Source organism: Salmo salar, chromosome 03 (genome assembly GCF_965601325.2).
Source record: "Salmo salar chromosome 03, fSalSal1, whole genome shotgun sequence".
Classification (NCBI taxonomy): domain Eukaryota; kingdom Metazoa; phylum Chordata; class Actinopteri; order Salmoniformes; family Salmonidae; genus Salmo; species Salmo salar.
The window spans coordinates 95,327,501-95,344,257 of record NC_138293.1 but is presented as its reverse complement, the minus strand read 5'-3'; the positions used below and the strand labels follow the sequence as shown (position 1 = coordinate 95,344,257).

At 41.8% G+C, this 16,757-nt stretch overlaps 2 protein-coding genes across 2 annotated transcripts in view; one reads left to right on the top strand and one right to left on the bottom strand.

Moving 5' to 3' along the window:
* Positions 1–16,757, bottom strand: part of LOC106602029 (peripheral myelin protein 22) — a 544,081-nt gene that overhangs the window by 276,024 nt on the left and 251,300 nt on the right. The window lies entirely within an intron of this gene.
* The window catches only part of LOC106594506 (rho GTPase-activating protein 44), a 53,392-nt gene that overhangs the window by 4,354 nt on the left and 32,281 nt on the right, over positions 1–16,757 (top strand). Inside the window, exons 6-9 of the mRNA XM_082972897.1 lie at positions 11,149–11,217; positions 11,914–11,995; positions 12,194–12,321; positions 13,755–13,866. Coding sequence (XP_082829023.1) covers positions 11,149–11,217; positions 11,914–11,995; positions 12,194–12,321; positions 13,755–13,866 — 391 coding nt within the window. The remainder of the gene's footprint in view (positions 1–11,148; positions 11,218–11,913; positions 11,996–12,193; positions 12,322–13,754; positions 13,867–16,757) is intronic.

The following is a 16,757-nucleotide window of genomic DNA, read 5'->3' as shown; positions in this document are numbered from 1 at the left end:
AGGGTACAGGCTGTGTTAACCACTACAAGGTTACATACTGTATTAACCACTACAAGGTTACAGGCTGTATTATCCACTACAAGGTTACAGACTGCATTAACCACTACAAGGTTACAGGCTGCATTAACCACTACAAGGTTACAGACTGTATTAACCACTACAATGTTACAGACTGTATTAACCACTACAAGGTTACAGGCTGTATTATCCACTACAAGGTTACAGACTGTATTAACCACTACAAGGTTACAGGCTGTATTATCCACTACAAGGTTACAGACTGCATTAACCACTACAAGGTTACAGGCTGCATTAACCACTACAAGGTTACAGACTGTATTAACCACTACAATGTTACAGACTGTATTAACCACTACAAGGTTACAGGCTGTATTATCCACTACAAGGTTACAGACTGCATTAACCACTACAAGGTTACAGGGTGCATTAACTACTACAAGGGTACAGGCTGTATTAACCACTACAAGGTTACAGACTGTATTAACCACTACAAGGTTACAGGCTGTATTATCCACTACAAGTTTACAGACTGCATTAACCACTACAAGGTTACAGGCTGCATTAACCACTACAAGGTTACAGGCTGTATTAACCACTACAAGGTTACAGACTATATTAACCACTACAAGGTTACAGGCTACATTAACCACTACAAGGTTACAGACTGCATTAACCACTACAGGGTTACAGACTGTATTAACCACTACAAGGTTACCGACTGTATTAACTACTACTAGGGTACAGGCTGTATTAACCACTACAAGGTACAGGCTGTATTAACCACTACAAGGTTACAGACTGTATTAACCACTACAAGGTTACAGTCTGTATTAAGGTTACAGGCTACATTAACCACTACAGGGTTACAGACTGTATTAACCACTACAAGGTTACAGACTGTATTAACCACTACAAGGTTACAGACTGTATTAACTACTACAAGGGTACAGGCTGTATTAACCACTACAAGGTTACAGGCTGTATTATCCACTACAAGGTACAGACTGCATTAACCACTACAAGGTTACAGACTGTATTAACCACTACAAGGTTACAGGCTGTATTATCCACTACAAGGTTACAGACTGCATTAACCACTACAATGTTACAGACTGTATTAACCACTACAAGGTTACAGGCTGTATTATCCACTACAAGGTTACAGACTGCATTAACCACTACAAGGTTACAGGGTGCATTAACTACTACAAGGGTACAGGCTGTATTAACCACTACAAGGTTACAGGCTGTATTATCCACTACAAGGTTACAGACTGCATTAACCACTACAAGGTTACAGGCTGCATTAACCACTACACGGTTACAGGCTGTATTAACCACTACATGGTTACAGACTGCATTAACCACTACAAGGTTACAGGCTGTATTAACCACTACAAGGTTACAGACTATATTAACCACTACAAGGTTACAGGCTACATTAACCACTACAAGGTTACAGACTGCATTAACCACTACAGGGTTACAGACTGTATTAACCACTACAAGGTACAGGCTGTATTAACCACTACAAGGTTACAGACTGTATTAACCACTACAAGGTTACAGTCTGTATTAAGGTTACAGGCTACATTAACCACTACAGGGTTACAGACTGTATTAACCACTACAAGGTTACAGACTGTATTAACCACTACAAGGTTACAGACTGTATTAACCACTACAAGGTTACAGACTGTATTAACTACTACAAGGGTACAGGCTGTGTTAACCACTACAAGGTTACAAACTGTATTAACCACTACAAGGTTACAGGCTGTATTATCCACTACAAGGTTACAGACTGCATTAACCACTACAAGGTTACAGGCTGCATTAACCACTACAAGGTTACAGACTGTATTAACCACTACAAGGTTACAGACTGTATTAACCACTACAAGGTTACAGGCTGTATTATCCACTACAAGGTTACAGACTGCATTAACCACTACAAGGTTACAGGCTGCATTAACCACTACAAGGTTACAGACTGTATTAACCACTACAATGTTACAGACTGTATTAACCACTACAAGGTTACAGGCTGTATTATCCACTACAAGGTTACAGACAGTATTAACCACTACAAGGTTACAGGCTGTATTATCCACTACAAGGTTACAGACTGCATTAACCACTACAAGGTTACAGGCTGCATTAACCACTACAAGGTTACAGACTGTATTAACCACTACAATGTTAAAGACTGTATTAACCACTACAAGGTTACAGGCTGTATTATCTACTACAAGGTTACAGACTGCATTAACCACTACAAGGTTACAGGGTGCATTAACTACTACAAGGTACAGGCTGTATTAACCACTACAAGGTTACAGACTGTATTAACCACTACAAGGTTACAGACTGTATTAACCACTACAAGGTTACAGACTGTATTAACTACTACAAGGGTACAGGCTGTGTTAACCACTACAAGGTTACATACTGTATTAACCACTACAAGGTTACAGGCTGTATTATCCACTACAAGGTTACAGACTGCATTAACCACTACAAGGTTACAGGCTGCATTAACCACTACAAGGTTACAGACTGTATTAACCACTACAATGTTACAGACTGTATTAACCACTACAAGGTTACAGGCTGTATTATCCACTACAAGGTTACAGACTGTATTAACCACTACAAGGTTACAGGCTGTATTATCCACTACAAGGTTACAGACTGCATTAACCACTACAAGGTTACAGGCTGCATTAACCACTACAAGGTTACAGACTGTATTAACCACTACAATGTTACAGACTGTATTAACCACTACAAGGTTACAGGCTGTATTATCCACTACAAGGTTACAGACTGCATTAACCACTACAAGGTTACAGGGTGCATTAACTACTACAAGGGTACAGGCTGTATTAACCACTACAAGGTTACAGACTGTATTAACCACTACAAGGTTACAGGCTGTATTATCCACTACAAGTTTACAGACTGCATTAACCACTACAAGGTTACAGGCTGCATTAACCACTACAAGGTTACAGGCTGTATTAACCACTACAAGGTTACAGACTATATTAACCACTACAAGGTTACAGGCTACATTAACCACTACAAGGTTACAGACTGCATTAACCACTACAGGGTTACAGACTGTATTAACCACTACAAGGTTACCGACTGTATTAACTACTACTAGGGTACAGGCTGTATTAACCACTACAAGGTACAGGCTGTATTAACCACTACAAGGTTACAGACTGTATTAACCACTACAAGGTTACAGTCTGTATTAAGGTTACAGGCTACATTAACCACTACAGGGTTACAGACTGTATTAACCACTACAAGGTTACAGACTGTATTAACCACTACAAGGTTACAGACTGTATTAACTACTACAAGGGTACAGGCTGTATTAACCACTACAAGGTTACAGGCTGTATTATCCACTACAAGGTTACAGACTGCATTAACCACTACAAGGTTACAGACTGTATTAACCACTACAAGGTTACAGGCTGTATTATCCACTACAAGGTTACAGACTGCATTAACCACTACAATGTTACAGACTGTATTAACCACTACAAGGTTACAGGCTGTATTATCCACTACAAGGTTACAGACTGCATTAACCACTACAAGGTTACAGGGTGCATTAACTACTACAAGGGTACAGGCTGTATTAACCACTACAAGGTTACAGGCTGTATTATCCACTACAAGGTTACAGACTGCATTAACCACTACAAGGTTACAGGCTGCATTAACCACTACACTGGTTACAGGCTGTATTAACCACTACATGGTTACAGACTGCATTAACCACTACAAGGTTACAGGCTGTATTAACCACTACAAGGTTACAGACTATATTAACCACTACAAGGTTACAGGCTACATTAACCACTACAAGGTTACAGACTGCATTAACCACTACAGGGTTACAGACTGTATTAACCACTACAAGGTACAGGCTGTATTAACCACTACAAGGTTACAGACTGTATTAACCACTACAAGGTTACAGTCTGTATTAAGGTTACAGGCTACATTAACCACTACAGGGTTACAGACTGTATTAACCACTACAAGGTTACAGACTGTATTAACCACTACAAGGTTACAGACTGTATTAACCACTACAAGGTTACAGACTGTATTAACTACTACAAGGGTACAGGCTGTGTTAACCACTACAAGGTTACAGACTGTATTAACCACTACAAGGTTACAGGCTGTATTATCCACTACAAGGTTACAGACTGCATTAACCACTACAAGGTTACAGGCTGCATTAACCACTACAAGGTTACAGACTGTATTAACCACTACAAGGTTACAGACTGTATTAACCACTACAAGGTTACAGGCTGTATTATCCACTACAAGGTTACAGACTGAGGTTACAGGCTGTATTATCCACTACAAGGTTACAGACTGCATTAACCACTACAAGGTTACAGGGTGCATTAACCACTACAAGGGTACAGGCTGTATTAACCACTACAAGGTTACAGGCTGTATTATCCACTACAAGGTTACAGACGTATTAACCACTACAAGGTTACAGGCTGTATTATCCACTACAAGGTTACAGACTGCATTAACCACTACAAGGTTACAGGCTGCATTAACCACTACAAGGTTACAGACTGTATTAACCACTACAATGTTACAGACTGTATTAACCACTACAAGGTTACAGGCTGTATTATCCACTACAAGGTTACAGACTGCATTAACCACTACAAGGTTACAGGGTGCATTAACTACTACAAGGGTACAGGCTGTATTAACCACTACAAGGTTACAGACTGTATTAACCACTACAAGGTTACAGGCTGTATTATCCACTACAAGTTTACAGACTGCATTAACCACTACAAGGTTACAGGCTGCATTAACCACTACAAGGTTACAGGCTGTATTAACCACTACAAGGTTACAGACTATATTAACCACTACAAGGTTACAGGCTACATTAACCACTACAAGGTTACAGACTGCATTAACCACTACAGGGTTACAGACTGTATTAACCACTACAAGGTTACCGACTGTATTAACTACTACTAGGGTACAGGCTGTATTAACCACTACAAGGTACAGGCTGTATTAACCACTACAAGGTTACAGACTGTATTAACCACTACAAGGTTACAGTCTGTATTAAGGTTACAGGCTACATTAACCACTACAGGGTTACAGACTGTATTAACCACTACAAGGTTACAGACTGTATTAACCACTACAAGGTTACAGACTGTATTAACTACTACAAGGGTACAGGCTGTATTAACCACTACAAGGTTACAGGCTGTATTATCCACTACAAGGTACAGACTGCATTAACCACTACAAGGTTACAGACTGTATTAACCACTACAAGGTTACAGGCTGTATTATCCACTACAAGGTTACAGACTGCATTAACCACTACAATGTTACAGACTGTATTAACCACTACAAGGTTACAGGCTGTATTATCCACTACAAGGTTACAGACTGCATTAACCACTACAAGGTTACAGGGTGCATTAACTACTACAAGGGTACAGGCTGTATTAACCACTACAAGGTTACAGGCTGTATTATCCACTACAAGGTTACAGACTGCATTAACCACTACAAGGTTACAGGCTGCATTAACCACTACACGGTTACAGGCTGTATTAACCACTACATGGTTACAGACTGCATTAACCACTACAAGGTTACAGGCTGTATTAACCACTACAAGGTTACAGACTATATTAACCACTACAAGGTTACAGGCTACATTAACCACTACAAGGTTACAGACTGCATTAACCACTACAGGGTTACAGACTGTATTAACCACTACAAGGTACAGGCTGTATTAACCACTACAAGGTTACAGACTGTATTAACCACTACAAGGTTACAGTCTGTATTAAGGTTACAGGCTACATTAACCACTACAGGGTTACAGACTGTATTAACCACTACAAGGTTACAGACTGTATTAACCACTACAAGGTTACAGACTGTATTAACCACTACAAGGTTACAGACTGTATTAACTACTACAAGGGTACAGGCTGTGTTAACCACTACAAGGTTACAGACTGTATTAACCACTACAAGGTTACAGGCTGTATTATCCACTACAAGGTTACAGACTGCATTAACCACTACAAGGTTACAGGCTGCATTAACCACTACAAGGTTACAGACTGTATTAACCACTACAATGTTACAGACTGTATTAACCACTACAAGGTTACAGGCTGTATTATCCACTACAAGGTTACAGACAGTATTAACCACTACAAGGTTACAGGCTGTATTATCCACTACAAGGTTACAGACTGCATTAACCACTACAAGGTTACAGGCTGCATTAACCACTACAAGGTTACAGACTGTATTAACCACTACAATGTTACAGACTGTATTAACCACTACAAGGTTACAGGCTGTATTATCCACTACAAGGTTACAGACTGCATTAACCACTACAAGGTTACAGGGTGCATTAACTACTACAAGGGTACAGGCTGTATTAACCACTACAAGGTTACAGACTGTATTAACCACTACAAGGTTACAGGCTGTATTATCCACTACAAGTTTACAGACTGCATTAACCACTACAAGGTTACAGGCTGCATTAACCACTACAAGGTTACAGGCTGTATTAACCACTACAAGGTTACAGACTATATTAACCACTACAAGGTTACAGGCTACATTAACCACTACAAGGTTACAGACTGCATTAACCACTACAGGGTTACAGACTGTATTAACCACTACAAGGTTACCGACTGTATTAACTACTACTAGGGTACAGGCTGTATTAACCACTACAAGGTACAGGCTGTATTAACCACTACAAGGTTACAGACTGTATTAACCACTACAGGGTTACAGACTGTATTAACCACTACAAGGTTACCGACTGTATTAACCACTACAAGGTTACAGGCTGTATTATCCAATACAAGGTTACAGACTGCATTAACCACTACAAGGTTACATACTGTATTAACAACTTCAAGGTTATATACTGTATTAACCACTACAGGGTTACAAACTGTATTAACCACTACAAGGTTACATACTGTATTAACCACTACAGGGTTACAAACTGTATTAACCACTACAAGGTTACAGACTGTATTAACCACTACAAGTTTACATGCTGTGTTAACCACTACAAGGTTACAGGCTGTATTAACCACTACAAGGTTACAGAATGTATTAACCACTACAAGGTTACAGACTGCATTAACCACTACAAAAGGTTACAGACTGTATTAACCACTACAAGGTTACAGACTGTATTAACCACTACAAGGTTACAGACTGTATTAACCACTACAAGGTTACAGACTGTATTAACTACTACAAGGGTACAGGCTGTATTAACCACTACAAGGTTACAGACTGTATTAACCACTACAAGGTTACAGACTATATTAACCACTACAAGGTTACAGGCTACATTAACCACTACAAGGTTACAGACTGCATTAACCACTACAGGGTTACAGACTGTATTAACCACTACAAGGTTACCGACTGTATTAACTACTACTAGGGTACAGGCTGTATTAACCACTACAAGGTACAGGCTGTATTAACCACTACAAGGTTACAGACTGTATTAACCACTACAAGGTTACAGTCTGTATTAAGGTTACAGGCTACATTAACCACTACAGGGTTACAGACTGTATTAACCACTACAAGGTTACAGACTGTATTAACCACTACAAGGTTACAGACTGTATTAACTACTACAAGGGTACAGGCTGTATTAACCACTACAAGGTTACAGACTGTCTTAACCACTACAAGGTTACAGACAGTATTAACCACTACAAGGTTACAGGCTGTATTATCCACTACAAGGTTACAGACTGCATTAACCACTACAAGGTTACAGGGTGCATTAACTACTACAAGGGTACAGGCTGTATTAACCGCTACAAGGTTACAGACTGTATTAACCACTACAAGGTTACAGGCTGTATTATCCACTACAAGGTTACAGACTGCATTAACCACTACAATGTTACAGACTGTATTAACCACTACAAGGTTACAGACTGTATTAACCACTACTAGGTTACAGGCTGTATTATCCACTACAAGGTTACAGACTGCATTAACCACTACAAGGTTACAGGGTGCATTAACTACTACAAGGGTACAGGCTGTATTAACCACTACAAGGTTACAGACTGTATTAACCACTACAAGGTTACAGGCTGTATTATCCACTACAAGGTTACAGACTGCATTAACCACTACAAGGTTACAGGCTGCATTAACCACTACACGGTTACAGGCTGTATTAACCACTACATGGTTACAGACTGCATTAACCACTACAAGGTTACAGGCTGTATTAACCACTACAAGGTTACAGACTATATTAACCACTACAAGGTTACAGGCTACATTAACCACTACAAGGTTACAGACTGCATTAACCACTACAGGGTTACAGACTGTATTAACCACTACAAACGTTTATAGACTGTATTAACCACTACAAGGTTACAGAATGTATTAACCACTACAAGGTTACAGACTGCATTAACTACTACAAGGTTACAGACTGTATTAACCACTACAAGGTTATAGGCTGTATTAACCACTACAAGGTTTCAGACTGTATTAACCACTACAAGGTTACAGACTGCATTAACCACTACAAGGTTACAGACTGCATTAACCACTACAAGGTTACAGACTGTATTAACCACTACAAAAGGTTATAGACTGTATTAACCACTACAAGGTTACAGAATGTATTAACCACTACAAGGTTATAGGCTGTATTAACCACTACAAGGTTTCAGACTGTATTAACCACTACAACGTTACAGACTGTATTAACCACTACAAGGTTACAGGCTGTATTAACCACTACAAGGTTACAGACTGTATTGACCACTACAAGGTTACAGTCTGTATTAAGGTTACAGGCTACATTAACCACTACAGGGTTACAGACTGTATTAACCACTACAAGGTTACAGACTGTATTAACCACTACAAGGTTACAGACTGTATTAACTACTACAAGGGTACAGGCTGTATTAACCACTACAAGGTTACAGACTGTATTAACCACTACAAGGTTACAGACAGTATTAACCACTACAAGGTTACAGGCTGTATTATCCACTACAAGGTTACAGACTGCATTAACCACTACAAGGTTACAGGGTGCATTAACTACTACAAGGGTACAGGCTGTATTAACCGCTACAAGGTTACAGACTGTATTAACCACTACAAGGTTACAGGCTGTATTATCCACTACAAGGTTACAGACTGCATTAACCACTACAATGTTACAGACTGTATTAACCACTACAAGGTTACAGACTGTATTAACCACTACTAGGTTACAGGCTGTATTATCCACTACAAGGTTACAGACTGCATTAACCACTACAAGGTTACAGGGTGCATTAACTACTACAAGGGTACAGGCTGTATTAACCACTACAAGGTTACAGACTGTATTAACCACTACAAGGTTACAGGCTGTATTATCCACTACAAGGTTACAGACTGCATTAACCACTACAAGGTTACAGGCTTCATTAACCACTACACGGTTACAGGCTGTATTAACCACTACATGGTTACAGACTGCATTAACCACTACAAGGTTACAGGCTGTATTAACCACTACAAGGTTACAGACTATATTAACCACTACAAGGTTACAGGCTACATTAACCACTACAAGGTTACAGACTGCATTAACCACTACAGGGTTACAGACTGTATTAACCACTACAAACGTTTATAGACTGTATTAACCACTACAAGGTTACAGAATGTATTAACCACTACAAGGTTACAGACTGCATTAACTACTACAAGGTTACAGACTGTATTAACCACTACAAGGTTATAGGCTGTATTAACCACTACAAGGTTTCAGACTGTATTAACCACTACAAGGTTACAGACTGCATTAACCACTACAAGGTTACAGACTGCATTAACCACTACAAGGTTACAGACTGTATTAACCACTACAAAAGGTTATAGACTGTATTAACCACTACAAGGTTACAGAATGTATTAACCACTACAAGGTTATAGGCTGTATTAACCACTACAAGGTTTCAGACTGTATTAACCACTACAACGTTACAGACTGTATTAACCACTACAAGGTTACAGGCTGTATTAACCACTACAAGGTTACAGACTGCATTAACCACTACAATAGGTTACAGACTGTATTAACCACTACAAGGTTACATACTGTATTAACAACTTCAAGGTTACATACTGTATTAACCACTACAGGGTTACAAACTGTATTAACCACTACAAGGTTACAGGCTGTATTAACCACTACAAGGTTACAGACTGTATTAACCACTACAAGGTTACAGGCTGTATTAACCACTACAAGGTTACAGGCTGTATTAACCACTACAAGGTTACAGACTGTATTAACCACTACAAGGTTACAGACTGTATTAACCACTACAAGGTTACAGACTGTATTAACCACTACAAGGTTACAGACTGCATTAACCACTACAATAGGTTACAGACTTTATTAACTACTACAAGGTTACATACTGTATTAACAACTTCAAGGTTACATACTGTATTAACCACTACAGGGTTACAAACTGTATTAACCACTACAAGGTTACATACTGTATTAACCACTACAGGGTTACAAACTGTATTAACCACTACAAGGTTACAGACTGTATTAACCACTACAAGTTTACATGCTGTATTAACCACTACAAGGTTACAGGCTGTATTAACCACTACAAGGTTACAGAATGTATTAACCACTACAAGGTTACAGACTGCATTAACCACTACAAAAGGTTACAGACTGTATTAACCACTACAAGGTTACAGACTGTATTAACCACTACAAGGTTACAGACTGTATTAACCACTACAAGGTTACAAACTGTATTAACCACTACAAGGTTACAGGCTGTATTAACCACTACAAGGTTACAGACTGTATTAACCACTACAAGGTTACAGGCTGTATTAACCACTACAAGGTTACAGACTGTATTAACCACTACAAGGTTACAGGCTGCATTAACCACTTCAAAGTTACAGGCTGCAATAAGGTTAAAGGTAATTTCTAATTCTCTTTTCCAGGATCAACTATCAGCGGATATGTATAATTTTGTGGCCAAAGAAATAGACTATGCAAACTACTTTCAGACGGTTAGTACATTTTCTTTATCAATGCATTTGCCCTTCAGATGACCCTGACTCCTTTTACAGTCATTTTGCTGAGCTGGTGTTTAAACCTCACCTTTTTTACCCCTCTGTCCCTCTGTGTCTCTCTGTACTTCTGTCACCCTCTGTCTCTCTGTGTCTCCCTCTGTGTCCCTCTGTGTCCCTCTGTCTCCCTCTGTTTCCCTCTGTCACTCTCTGTCACCCTCTGTTTCCCTGTGTGTCTCTCTGTATCCCTCTCTTTCCCTGTGTCTCTGTCCCCCTCTCTGTCCCTGTGTCTCTGTCCCCCTCTCTGTCCCTGTGTCTCTGTCCCCCTCTCTGTCCCTGTGTCTCTGTCCCCCTCTCTGTCCCTGAGTCTCTGTCCCCCTCTCTGTCCCTGAGTCTCTGTCCCCCTCTCTGTCCCTGTGTCTCTGTCCTCCTCTCTGTCCCTGTGTCTCTGTCCCCCTCTCTGTCCCTGTGTCTCTGTCCCCCTCTCTGTCCCTGTGTCTCTGTCCCCCTCTCTGTCCCTGAGTCTCTGTCCCCCTCTCTGTCTCTGTTTCTGTCCCCCTCTCTGTCCCTGTGTCTCTGTGCCCCTCTCTGTCTCTGTGTTTCTGTCCCCCTGTCTGTCCCTGTGTCTCTGTCCCCCTCTCTGTCTCTGTTTCTGTCCCCCTGTCTGTCCCTGTGTCTCTGTGTGTCTCCCTGTAGCTCATAGAGATCCAGGCAGAATATCACAGGAAGTCTCTAGAGATCCTCCAGAGTGTCCTGCCCACCATTAAAGCTCACCAGGGTGAGTCAATGTGTGTGTGTGTGTGTGTGTGTGTGTGTGTGTGTGTGTGTGTGTGTGTGTGTGTGTGTGTGTGTGTGTGTGTGTGTGTGTGGGTGTGTGTGAGAGAGAGAACTTGTCCATGCCTGCACATGTGTATGTGCACATGCCTGTCTGCTCCTCGTGTGTCTAACTGTTGTATAATGTGTTGTACCGCCACAGAGGCGTGGGTGGAGAAGCCTTCGTATGGCAAGGCCCTAGAGGAACACCTGACCATCAGCAGCAGAGAGATCGCCTTCCCCATCGAGGCCTGTGTCACAATGCTGCTGGAGTGTGGCATGCAGGAGGAGGTATAGACAAAGTTGAAGCCTTCTTAACACTACTAAGTTTTACCAGACCCAGATGAAGCCTACTTAACACTACTAAGTTTCCCAGACCCAGATGTAGCCTACTTAACACTACTAAGTTTCCCAGACCCAGATGAAGCCTTCTTAACACTACTAAGTTTTCCCAGACCCAGATGAAGCCTACTTAACACTAAGTTTCTCAAACCCAGATGAAGCCTACTTAACACTACTAAGTTTCCCAGATCCAGATGAAGCCTTCTTAACACTACTAAGTTTCCCAAACCCAGATGAAGACTACTTAACAGTACGAAACATTCTGATTACAGAGTAGTGTAAATATAGGATTTAGCCGTTAGAGAGTGTTGATTGTAGACAAAGTTACAGTATGTACTAGATTTATATTTCACTATTTATCTCTATGATGACCCTGCTCTGATTCCCTGACTTCCTGACTCCCTGACTTCCTGTCTTCCTGACTCCCTGTCTTCCTGACTCCCTGATTCCCTGTCTTCATGACTCCCTGTCTTCATGACTCCCTGTCTTCCCGTCTTTCTGACTCCCTGTCTTCCTGACTCCCTGTCTTCCCGTCTTTCTGACTCCCTGTCTTCATGACTCCCTGTCTTCATGACTCCCTGTCTTCCCGTCTTTCTGACTCCCTGTCTTCATGACTCCCTGTCTTCATGACTTCCTGTCTTCCTGTCTTCCTGACTCCCTGTCTTCATGACTTCCTGTCTTCCTGTCTTCCTGACTCCCTGTCTTCCTGACTCCCTGTCTTCCTGACTCCCTGTCTTCCTGACTCTCTGTCTTCCTGACTCCCTGTATTCTTGTTTTCCTGACTCTCTGTCTTCCTGTCTTCCTGACTCCCTATCTTCCTGTCTTCCTGACTCCCTATTTTCCTGTCTTTCTGACTCCCTGTCTTCCTGAATCCCTGACTTCCTGTCTTCCTGGCTCCCTGTCTTCCTGACTCCCTGTCTTCCTGTCTTCCTGACTCCCTGACTCCCTGTCTTCCTGACTCCCTGTCTTCATGACTCCCTGTCTTCCTGACTCTCTGTCTTCCTGTCTTCCTGACTCCCTGTCTTCCTGACTCCCTGTCTTCATGACTCCCTGTCTTCCTGACTCCCTGTCTTCCTGTCTTCCTGACTCCCTGACTCCCTGTCTTCCTGACTCCCTGACTCCCTGTCTTTCTGACTCCCTGTCTTCCTGACTCCCTGTCTTCTTGACTCCCTGTCTTCATGACTCTCTGTCTTCCTGACTCCCTGTCTTCCTGTCTTCCTGACTCCCTGTCTTCCTGTCTTCCTGACTCCCTGTCTTCCTGACTTCCTGTCTTCCTGGCTCCCTGTCTTCCTGACTCCCTGTCTTCCTGTCTTCCTGACTCCCTGACTCCCTGTCTTCCTGACTCCCTGTCTTCCTGTCTTCCTGACTCCCTGTGTGTGTAGGGTCTGTTCAGAGTGGCTCCCTCAGCCTCCAAGCTGAAGAAGCTGAAGGCCTCCCTGGACTGTGGTGTTATGGACGTACAGGAGTATTCAGCTGACCCCCACGCCATCGCAGGTTACCTTACACACCCAGACACACGCATATAGACACACACCCACACACAGTATATGAAAACACTCAAATACACTGACTCAAATACACTCCCATGCATTTAACCCCGGTATTTGTAAATAGTATTTGAAATAAGTATTTCAAAATACACTCAAATATAATTTGATAGACTATTTAGTTTTTACAAATAACCATTAAAATACTCGAAATTTAAAAAAAAAGTATTTTAAATACTACACTGAACAAAAATATAAATTCATCATGTAAAGTGTTGGTCCTATGTTTCATGAGCTGAAATAAAATATCCCAGAAATGTTCCATACGCATAAAAAGCTTATTTCTCTCAAATGTGCTCAAATTTGTTTACCTCCCTGTTAGTGAGCATTTCTCCTTTGCAAGATAATCCATCCACCTGACAGGTGTGGCATATCAAGAAGCTGATTAAACAGCATGATCATTACACAGGTGCTTGGAACAATAAAAGGCCACTCTAAAATGTACAGTTTTGTCACACAACACAATGCCCCAGATGTCTCAAATTTCGAGTGAGTGTGCAATTGGCATGCTGACTGCAGGAATGTCCACCAGAGCTGTTGCCAGAGAATTGAATGTTCATTTCTCTATCATAAGCTGCCTCCAACAGCGTTTTAGAGAATTTGGCAATGCGTCCAACCGGCCTCAAAACCACAGACCACGTGTACGGCGTTGTGTGGGTGAGCAGTTTGCTGATGTCAACGTTGTGAACAGTGTGCCCCATGGTGGCGGTGGGGTTATGGTATGGGCAAGCATAAGATACGGACAATGAACATAATTGCATTTTATCAATGGCAATTTTAATGCACAGAGATACCGTGACGAGATCCTGAGGCCCATTGTCGTGCCATTCATCCGCCACCATCACCTCATGTTTCAGCATGATAATGCACAGCCCATGTCACAAGGATCTGTACACAATTCTGAAAATGTCCCAGTTCTTCCATGGTCTGCATACTCACCAGACATGTCACCCATTGAGCATGTTTGGGATGCTCTGGATCAATGTCTAGGACAGCGTGTTCCAGTTCCCGCCAATATCCAGCAACTTTGCACAGCCATTGAAGAGGAGTGGGACAACCTTCCACAGGCCACAATCAACAGCCTGATCAACTCTATGTGAAAGTGATGTGTCGCGCTGCATGAGGCAAATGGTCACACCAGATACTGACTGGTTTTCTGATCCACGCTCCTACCTTTTTTATAAGGTATCTGTGACCAACAGATGCATGTCTGTATTCCCAGTCATGTGACATCCATAGATTAGGGCCTAATTAATTTATTTCAATTCACTGATTTAATTATATTAACTGTACTCAGTAAAATCTTTGAAATTATTGCAGGTTACGTTTATATTTTTGTTCAGGATAGATACTAAAATGCACAGGTTTTTGAACCCAGGTCTGACATGCAAACACACACGCATACACTACACACACACATACACCATCGCAGATTAATTTACACCCCCACACACCTCGTACCTCTCTCTCTCTCTGGCGCAGGCTCTGGTCTCCATAACAACGAGCCTTTAGCTAGCTCCATTGTCTATATATAACCATTAGATATAACTCTGCTTTCAGGAGATTCATGCCTCCAGAAATACATACATCAATGTTAGGTCAACACAATCAAGGCTAACTTGTGTTTGTGGAAGACTGTTGTCCTTCACACCTTGTTGCCTATTTCCTTCACACCTTGTTGCCTATTTCCTTGTTGCCTATTTCCTAACATCCTCCTCCTCCAGTAGTGAGCCGGCATGCGTCCCAAATGACATCATATTCCCTATTTAGTGCACTACTGTTGACCAGGACCCATATGCCTCGACAACTACTATGATTATTATTATTTGACCATGCTGGTCATTTATGAACATTTGAACATCTAGGCCATGTGCTGTTATAATCTCCACCCGGCACAGCCAGAAGAGGACTGGCCACCCCTCATAGCCTGGTTCCTCTCTAGGTTTCTTCCTTGGTTTTGGCCTTTCTAGGGAGTTTTTCCTAGCCACCGTGCTTCTACACCTGCATTGCTTGCTGTTTGGGGTTTAAGGCTGGGTTTCTGTACAGCACTTTGAGATATCAGCTGATGTAAGAAGGGCTATATAAATACATTTGATTTGATTTGATATGCTTCTGGTCAAAAGTAGTGCACTATATAGGGAATAGGGGCTCTGGTCAAAAGTAGTGCACTATATAGGGAGTAGGGACCGGTCATCGTGAAGTGCTTTGAAACGATGGTCATGGCCCACATCAAGGCCAGCATGCCAGGAACACTGGACCCAGTCCAGTTTGAATACCGCTCCAACAGAACCAAGGAAGATGCCAATTTCCATCACTATTCACGTGGCCGTAACACATCTGGACAAGAGGAACACTTATGTGAGAATGCTGTTCATTGACTACAGTTCAGAATTCAGCTCAGAGCGTCCTCAGTTCTTTGCTGTACTTCCTGTTCACCCACGACTGCGTGGCTTTGCAAGACACCAACTCCATCATCAAGTTTGCTGATGACACCACAGTTATAGGCCTGATAACTAACAATGATGAGTCAGCCAATAGGGAGGAGCTGAGTGAACTGACATTATGGTACCAGGACAACACCCTCCACATCAGCAAAACAAATGAGTTGATTGTTGACTTCAGGAAGTAGAGGAGGGAACATGCTCCGCTCCACATCCACAGGACTGCAGTGGAGAGGGTCAGCAGTTTAAGTTCCTCTGTGTCCACATCACAGAGGACTTGACATGGACCAACAACAACACTGCTCTTGTCAAGAGGCCGCAACTGCGTCTTAACTTCCTAAGGCGGCTGAAGAAATTTGGCGTGCCACCCCGGGTCCTCTCCAGATACTACTGCTGT